Source organism: Carassius auratus, chromosome 3 (assembly GCF_003368295.1).
Source record: "Carassius auratus strain Wakin chromosome 3, ASM336829v1, whole genome shotgun sequence".
NCBI classification, from domain to species: domain Eukaryota; kingdom Metazoa; phylum Chordata; class Actinopteri; order Cypriniformes; family Cyprinidae; genus Carassius; species Carassius auratus.
In genome coordinates this window covers 3,349,712-3,358,706 of record NC_039245.1, presented here as the reverse complement: position 1 = coordinate 3,358,706, position 8,995 = coordinate 3,349,712, and the positions used below count along the sequence as shown (strand labels likewise).

Sequence of the window (8,995 nt, the reverse complement as noted above, 5' to 3'; positions counted from 1 at the left end):
ACTTGTTTTATTAATTCATTGTGTGTGTTTCTTCGGTTAACTTTCTGCAGCAGTCCACTGTTATCAATACACAGCTGTACCCTCCTCCCTCCATGACCCAGACTGAAAAAAGGCAAACAGAGTTTCAGATAAAATATATAATAATACAGAGAGATATTTAATGGCATATTCATGTACCATTTTTGGACTTTTCGTGAAATTGTAGCAGGACAGAAAGCAAAGAGGACAGTTCCAAAAGCAGTTTATGTCTGCATTCTCTGTGTAAATCCAGATTGTGGTTTTTGGGCTATGAACTCTGTCAGTTAACAACATCTGTCTTTCTTACACACTCATACCAAGTAAGCTGCTCCAGAAGGAATTGTATGTGGCATTTCCTGTTACAGCTCCCAGTCTGGCAGGGTTTTGCTGCATCATTTTCACTGTGAACCCGTCTGGACCTTAGTGTCCACAATATGGTAGTCTGATCATCTGGAGAGAAGGGAAAAGAGAGATTGCAATAGTTGTTCTTAGATTGCTAATGCTCACGTTACAAATCCTATATCTTATATTAACAGTTAGGGATTTTAATGAAAACCCAAACCTGGGATTCAGCCGTGTTACATTTTTTACTTGTGCAAGTGAGCAACCACCTAGCAACATGCTAAAAATCACTCTGAACCCCTTAGCAATTACAGGACATAGCAACGCCCTAACAACCCTAATAAAACTGTGCTAGATGTTAAGTTTTGTGAAGGAGGGCCACTGGTAGGAAGCTTTTTAGCTTATGATCAATATGCATAACGGTGACTTGCATAACGGTTTTCAATAAAATCCATGCTTAAGTTGATATCTGATCATTTTAGAATACAGTATAGGATGTACCGAATATTCTTCAGTTTTATGCAAAACAGAAATACAACAAATATCAAATTTCTGTCATATGGCCATAAATTATTTGGAAAAAAAGCATTTTTGCAGAGTTGTGTTTGACACATGATACCTGTAACGATGTATCTTACAAGATAATACGATGTAACATCGCTCTCACTTGAAATGTGTCCCCACATTAAGTCCTTGAATTTGTGGGTATTAGACCTGGAAAGTCCTTGAAAGGTCCTTGAATTTGAAGTTAATCTAGGTGTGGGAACCCTGTAGATCAAAACTAACGGAAGTAGCTTTTCTTCTGTAGTGTGACATAATATCAGTGAAAGATCATCAAAAAAATAAAATACAATTATAGGATCGGGACTTGGTTCCAATCAATGGTTGTTGACTGAATGGAGGCAGATCTGAATGCAAGTTTGCAGTTGATTGTAAGAAAGGGGCAGAGTTTAAGGTGACTAAATGATTAAAGAAGTCTGGCATTTAACCAGAAGGGAAAATAACGTGCATGGAATCATCAATAAAATGTAAAAGTGGCCTGGTCTATGTATGGAGACAGGTTTCTGGAGTATTTAGTTATTTATTTTTGTGTAAAGTAAAGGTTTTGAGTGTTGATGTCAGATTTTTGAGGTCTAGTTTGTGACGCACAGTATCTGAGATGATTTCTCCGGTCCTGTCTCCAATCAGAGACTGGTCTCCGTCCAATCAGAGAGCAGAACACCAGCAAGCCGAAAGCAAGAGGGATGTTTAGACATTTGGATGGAGAGAGCCTAGAAGGGAAACATCTGAAATGTAATTTATATGTTTTAATGTGGCAGGGACAATGAAACTTGTGTTTTGGTTATATGCTAACTTAATATGAAGTATTTTCATTTTGGCAGACCACCTCTTTATGGCAAGTCATATTTTGAACAGTGCTTTAATTTCTTGTGTTTAAAAATAATTATAAGAAAATAGCCTTACCAGCAAATTTCAACTGTCAAATCATTTTTTTTTAAATCTTGGCCACCCCATAATGCACCACTGGGCACATAAAGTGTTTTCTCATACCGTTTTGCAACAGTGCGGAGATCTTGCTCACGCCAGGGGTCAGAGAGGACAGAAGGGTTGCCCACCTGAGGATGGTGAAAACATGATCCGGGACAGTTACTTATCCCACGCAACTGATAATCATTATGAAATAAATGCAAATACTATGGCAGTCAGGATTTTAGGTTTTAATAAAGTGCAAATTTAATCAAAGCAGAGAAAGTTGTAGCTGTTGAAACATAGGTTTTCTTTGGAGAAATCACCTAAATGTCCATATCCCACAATTCCAACCTTAAGTTAGAAAAGGGATTCAGCAGATGAACCATGAAAACATTTTTTATTTTGTCAGTTCAAGAGAGTTCATTATTATTCACCTCTATACAACAACAGCAACTGTGTTTTTTAAACTCTATAACATCAAACCAGCATGTATTTGCTTTTATATTCCCCACACATGCTCTTGGTTCAATCTTTGGCTCCTCCCCCTTTTTAATTTCTCCACCTCTCTGTCAGTGTCCAACTATATATTCTCCTTTATCTCGAACACACTTATCTCACTGACACTATCTGTCCTCACAACTTTCACTTACCAGTTCCTCACCTTTTGTCTCTTTTTCTTTTGGATGTCCGTCAATCTCTCTTCGCTGTTTGAGCTTGAGACACAGGGATAGATCAGAGGCTAAAGTGCATGTCAGCCAGGATTGTTAATGATTAGAGTCGGTGTGAGTCCACTGGCGTTTGGATATGTACTGTAGTATTATTTATGGTGGAAACAGTGAAATTGAAACAGATATTTTTCATCTTTCAGACACAATTATAGGTTTTATTATAAGTTTGAATTAGTTGTAAAATGTTTATGTTTTCTTTTATCATTTAAAAAAAAAATACTGTTTTTTTTGCTGTTTTCAATTATTTTTTCAAATAATTTTAGTTCATGTTTACTTTATTTCCAGTAACAAAAATTAACATATTTACAAGTCTCAAATCACACTTATTAACAAATATAATGACAATTTTTTTTAAATATTACACATTAAATGACAATAATTTCCCCAATTTCATATCATAACACTGCAGCTCAGTGGTGCCCTCAAGTGGATAAAAGTGGGGGAATATGGAAATATCTCCAGAAGTTCAACAGTTTTTACAACAATGCTGTTAAAACCATTAACAACTGAGAAGCTTATGAGCACTAGGAATTAAAATAAATAGCAATTATAATAAGTGGGGCTCGAACGATTACATTTTTTATATATAATATTAATTGTATTTATATACTGTATACATAATACATATACACAGTACACACACATAAATGATTAATCACTTGACAGCCCTAAATTATATATATATATATATATAAGTTGCTTGTGTTGTCTATCCTTACTGACACTTACACATACATTAGAAAAGTTGATAAAGTTAATAAAAGATGTTGAAAAGACACACTGAAAGACAGAGAAAGATAATTTTCTATCATTAATTAATAATAATAAAAAAAGTTTATCTCCCTGAACTTGTGTTTCAGTCATCAAACCTTTGCTCTTAGCTATGATGTCACATCAGGGTAACAGGCCATGATGCAGAGAGAAACCAGCAGAGAGAGAGAGAGAGACAGGCACAGAAACAGAGAGAGAGAGAGTGAGGGGAGTAAGTTGTTTATGACAGAACAATCTGACAGATAACGCATCACTCATAATGGTCCAAAGTCCAGACCTACTCCAGCCAATGAAACACCCTGGCATACACAGTTCACAGAGGCATTACAGATCTCCCAGCTGTGGAATAGGTGGCCCACCTCTGAGAAGGCTGCGTGTGTGACTGTTTAGGCCAGAAGACAGAGATGGACATCCTGGAAACAAGTGCTTATGACCGCAGACAACGCAGGAACATGGTAATCACAGCAAACACACACACACACACACCTGCGCAAAAATACAGACACCTGTGTCCTGCTCTTGTGGGCTTATTTGTGCAATTCTATCACATCCAGTTTACTCATTCAAATCCACATTTAGTTACAATTTACTCAAAATCGTTTTTCTAGCTTGGCATCACACTCACATCCTGTGTGATTTTCTTTTATAATAAAGATATTTGCATTTAATGTTAAATAAAAGCAGTATTACTGACTGAATTTTGTTTAGAGCACAATGAGTGCAGACTGTATAAATCATGCCTGTATTGTTTTCATTATTTTCTCCATTTCTTTATTTCCAGACCTGTGTACTGTTTCTTTATCTGCTCCCTTTTTTCGCATCCTGTGCAATGTACTTCTACCTGTGGATCCCAGACTCCGCCCCCTCTCTTCTGGCTGCAGGCATTAAGGCTACTCCAATCCTCAGTCTGGTCCTTCTGGTGCTCAGCTATAATGGGGGGCGGAGTCTAGTGGGCGTGGCTGGAGGGTTGCTGCTCTCAGCTGCCGGAGACTGTTGCCTTATTTGGCCAGAACTTTTTATCCATGGTAAAGGTTATTTCTTCCTGTCCCATATCTTTATTTAAGACTATCAGGGTTACTGACACAAAGCCTACCAAAACCTCCAGGTCATATTTCACTATAGAGTCAAGAGGAGAAAGAACCTTTCCTAATTTTCATACTTTCTTACTATTTTAAGACCACAAGGCACATTATTATTAACATTTAAATTATGTGCATCACATTTTGTTTTTGTTTTTTAAGCCTGTGTGTGTGTACAGTATTTTTAAGTATTAAAGTAATACAAATAAAATAACAATCACCTTTTTAAAATAATGGAATTTGCCATAAAATTGTTAATAATGAAAATAAATTAAATGAACATTTATATTATATTTATATTATATTTATACATATGAGTTTATATTCATATGTGTTATATTTTCTTTATGGTTTACTTTATATTTTATTTCCATTTTAATATACACTTATAACAACTGATTACTTATTATTAATTACAAATTTCTTCATAGCAGTGTTGTCGTAGCAGTTTTTATTGATAGTCTGAATTAGTTTTTATTTTTATATTTTCCTTATTTTATTTTTGATCATTTTGTTCTTTTTTTGTCATTTAATTATTTTCTTTTTTTAATATGTCTATTTTTTTTAATTAATTAAGGTAGACCAAATACAAAAAAGAGAAATGTTTCACTGGCACCTTTCTGACATAAAATACATTTATGCATATATGAATACATAGTTTTTGTTATGGTTGTAGTTTTAGTTAACTATAATAACTCTGTCTCACATTCTTATCTCTGTCTTTTGTTTTTTTGTAGGAATGGGCTGTTTTGCTCTGGCGCACTTGATTTACTCTATTTCCTTCCTGTCCTCTCGATTTTCTGCAACATCTTCGTCTGTCTCATTCTTTATCCTCTACCTCATCCTGTGGTTGTTCGGCATTGGAATGTATGTTTACCTCGTGCCCTTCCTGCGGCTTGATCCAGAAGCTGACGTTCTCGTCCCAGCCATAGGGGGTTACATACTGCTCATTGTCATCATGGCCACACTGGCTGCTCGTACACGGCGGCCTCTCATCCTGCTGGGCAGCCTGGTCTTCATGGCTTCTGACCTCACCATTGCACTGACAAAGTTCAATGTCTTTGATATCGAATACAAAAAGCACATTATTATGACAACATACTACCTGGCACAGCTGATGATTGCGCTGGGTGACGTGAAAGCAGCACTGGAGGAGGAGGCTGATGATATTCACAAGTGGAAGAGATCATAAGACTGCTGTTGATGGATGTTGGTTCAGTGATGCTACACAAACACTTCATTGTGTACTCATTGAGAACAGTTGATCACTGTATAAAATGGGACCACTTTGGATAATCCTGTGTCAGTTTCATAGTAAACTCACAACTACTGTGTGGACATGACTTACTGTACATCCCTAAATATATATATATAAAAATATTACACAGTCTGACCTGTTAATTTAGACTTTATTCCAGCTTTGTTAAAGCAGATGAACAGACTATTTGCTAAACTGAACTGATTTGATAAAATTTAAAACAACTAGTTATGCATATTTTCGCAACTTTAGAGCCTCCTACAGTTAAATGCCGTAAAGCAATCCGCCCTTTTCGTGGAATTTCGTCATACTCACAGAACAGACGTTAATCTCACACGCTTCCAGTTTCTGTCTCGCGCTCTCTCTGCCCATGTAAATCTCACGCCATATTGGCAATTCTACTTTCGATATGAAACAAAGTCTCAGCTTTCAAATTTTGTATGTTTTAATAATAAATACAAACAATCAAAAGTTTTTGTTTCTTTTACTTATATTACAATTAGTGTCGTACTTAAAGATAAAATAGAGAGAGGGGTTTTAAATTCCAATGCAAAGCTCGAGGCAAATTAGACTAATTTTGTGGTCAAAAAAAAAAAAAAATTGTAATGACGTGGCTTACTAAATAGGCTATATCTAGAATATTGCAGGTCATACCTTACTTATCTTTACGTTATTTTGAATAAATATTTAGACACGATTAAAAACTAGATTTTTAAATGATACATTAAAAAAAGGATTCATAAATTACATAATCTTTTAATGATACTTGCATAATTGCACAATGAATGCAAGCAAATACTGAATTTGAGTTTAAAAGAGGATAAAAAGGCATTCAACAGCATTCAACAAAAGGTTTTTATCCCTTACATTTACAGTGTACACATGAATTGATAATGAATAAAGATCGAAATCACCTCCCAATCCAAATTGAACTTAAAGAGTTTGCAACCCTGCTTTCGCTTTATTAGAAGTACCTTTAAAATGATTCTGAAGCTGGTATTTCATAAGCCTACAGTTTTATTTGTCCAACACAAATATTTCTGCTCAGATGCTCCACATAGAAATCTAGAGCATAGATTAGTCCAACTTGTGCAGAAATAAGACAGATGGAGAAGTCACAGACTGTTCCAGATTTGTGTTTATTGACCGATTCACTTTCATGGTCTTGTTTCTGGCAAGAGAGAAATGTCAAAATGTAATTCAGTTGACTTAATGTAATGAACGTAACAGCAGAGTTATAGTCTAAAACATCATGTTGTCACACTTATGAACTTGTTTCGTGTTTTCTCCCCATGTGCTCCCCGTGACCCAGTTTCTCCCTCTCCTTGATCAGAGGCGAACCAGGATGAAGTGGGGGCCCCAGGCAAAATTAATAATATAAAAGTTAATATATCTTCATGACCTAAATATATATTTATACAACATACAAGTTGTTAAAAAACATATAATACATTTTAAAACAAAGTGCTCATTCTTTAACAAAATATCAGTCTTTATCTTTATTGCAGAAGATGCAAAACTGCACAATACAATCTTGAAAATAAAGTACAATCTTCATATTTACAGTAACAGATTGTCTGTCACCTTAAAAATGGTGCTTACAAGCCTTAGCTACAGCAGATGCTGTCACTATGTCCTCCATATCCAAAGACCTTCGTATGTTCCTTTCAGCAGAAATGAGGGCCAGTGCTGACAGCCTCTCTTTGTTCATTGTTGACTTGAGGTATGTTTTTATCAGCTTTAGTTGTACTGATTGACAACTAATATGTTAACTAAACTAATTTAATGTATAAGAGGTAAATAAATAATGTCAGCTAAGTTAATGTAATGATATTTATTCATATTGATTCATAGCCTCCCCACTGGCAGGTAGACACAGGGGTGCAAACTAATCATGGGTGACAAAGACGAGTAGGCTACCCCCCCAAAAATAATTTTTTTAAACACTTATAATAATTTAAAGCCTTTATCATTATATTTTAACTCTGCCAAAATTCACTTTAAATGTTCACTTTCATTCATGAAGAAGACGAAAAAATATAAATATTTATCTCCTAGTGGAAAACAAAGATTTAAGATTAAAATGTCGTGAAATTACCATTATATCCAGTAGATGGCAGCAGAGTAGTTTTTCTCACTTCTTGCTCTTTGGCTTTATTATAAATTGACTATGAAGTATACCAAGTGTCTCACAAAGTCTCATGTCATTTATAAATAAATAAATAAATAAGCCCAAACAACAACAGCCCTGTATGGTTATAAAAAAAAATCTACTTTTTTAACATACAATTTAAATACTTAACTAGTTAACTACAAATTAAGTTAATTATTAATGGTATAATATTTAAATAATGCATTAAATATGTTGCCATTTTTTTTTTTTTTATAAAAATGTTCAAACATTACCTAAAAAGGACACATAAAAAAGATCTTTAAGGCAACACAGACTTGTTGCTGCTGTAGCTTTGTTGCTCTGAATCTACTCTGCATCACTTGAAGAACAGCTCTGTTTTGACATAACATTGACATTAACTTTTCTTCAAACTGTGAATGAAGTATGTAAGAGACACAGAGCAAAGGGTGCTTCTTTTATGGCGCAAATGTCCGAGCAAACTCCTGATATAATAAATAACTTACTACACAATGATTATAACCTTATTTACATCGTGTAAGCTTTTTTTGTTGTTGTTATAGTTGTTATAATAAGAAAATCTGTGAGCATATAGAACTATGTAAACCTGTGAAAACACAAATAAGATCAGAGCGGATTCTGACTAACCAACAGTAAACACCTTTGATTGGCCATTGCTTTTTTTTTTAATACTGATCCATTCATTCACTGATTTATAAAACAGTAAACAAGGGGTCATTTTTATAAATTAAATATTGTTTAATACAGTAAATTAATAATTATAATAAATAGAATTTAAATTAAATACCCATTAATACCCATTTTGCCCATTAAAAACATGACCATATTCCTCTGAAAAAACGGACAGTTTTTCATGAATTGTACTGTAGCTCAGATTGGAAAAATCCAAATCATAAATATTTTCATATAATTCCGTTTTCTCATTGAATTGCCCATTATGTCCACTAGGTGGCAAAAACACTTTACTTTTGAGTGCATGACTGCAATAAGAACAAAACATGCATGTCAGTCCTGGCAATCCGATCAAAGTCACTGGCATATTAAAAAAGTATGACATGCTTTTATGGAACTATTTACTTTTTGCCATTATACGTATGATTTCTCTCTCTCTCTCTCTCTCTCTCTCTCTTTTTAATTCAACAAAATATTTATTTATATATAAAATGAATAAAACAAT

At 34.4% G+C, this 8,995-nt stretch overlaps 1 protein-coding gene and 1 long non-coding RNA gene across 5 annotated transcripts; one reads left to right on the top strand and one right to left on the bottom strand.

Annotated features, from left to right (window-relative positions):
• Positions 1 to 16: 16 nt before the first annotated feature.
• On the bottom strand, positions 17 to 2,573 carry LOC113043445 (uncharacterized). Of its 4 annotated transcripts, XR_003275737.1 has the most exons (6): positions 2,492 to 2,557; positions 2,154 to 2,181; positions 1,912 to 1,976; positions 1,510 to 1,631; positions 336 to 468; positions 17 to 102 (listed from the first exon to the last, which is right to left on the bottom strand). It is a non-coding gene; the product is annotated as an uncharacterized LOC113043445 (long non-coding RNA). The 4 variants fall into 4 exon arrangements; XR_003275736.1 differs by having other exon boundaries at positions 1,912 to 2,181; positions 2,481 to 2,573; XR_003275735.1 differs by having other exon boundaries at positions 1,825 to 2,573.
• Positions 2,574 to 3,452: 879 nt separating this feature from the next.
• Positions 3,453 to 5,798, top strand: LOC113043434 (lysoplasmalogenase-like). The gene is made up of 3 exons (XM_026202825.1): positions 3,453 to 3,784; positions 4,111 to 4,354; positions 5,146 to 5,798. The coding sequence occupies exons 1-3, from the start codon at positions 3,734 to 3,736 to the stop codon at positions 5,598 to 5,600; spliced, it is 750 nt and encodes a 249-aa protein (XP_026058610.1). The 5' UTR covers positions 3,453 to 3,733; the 3' UTR covers positions 5,601 to 5,798.
• The last annotated feature ends 3,197 nt before the right edge of the window (positions 5,799 to 8,995 follow it).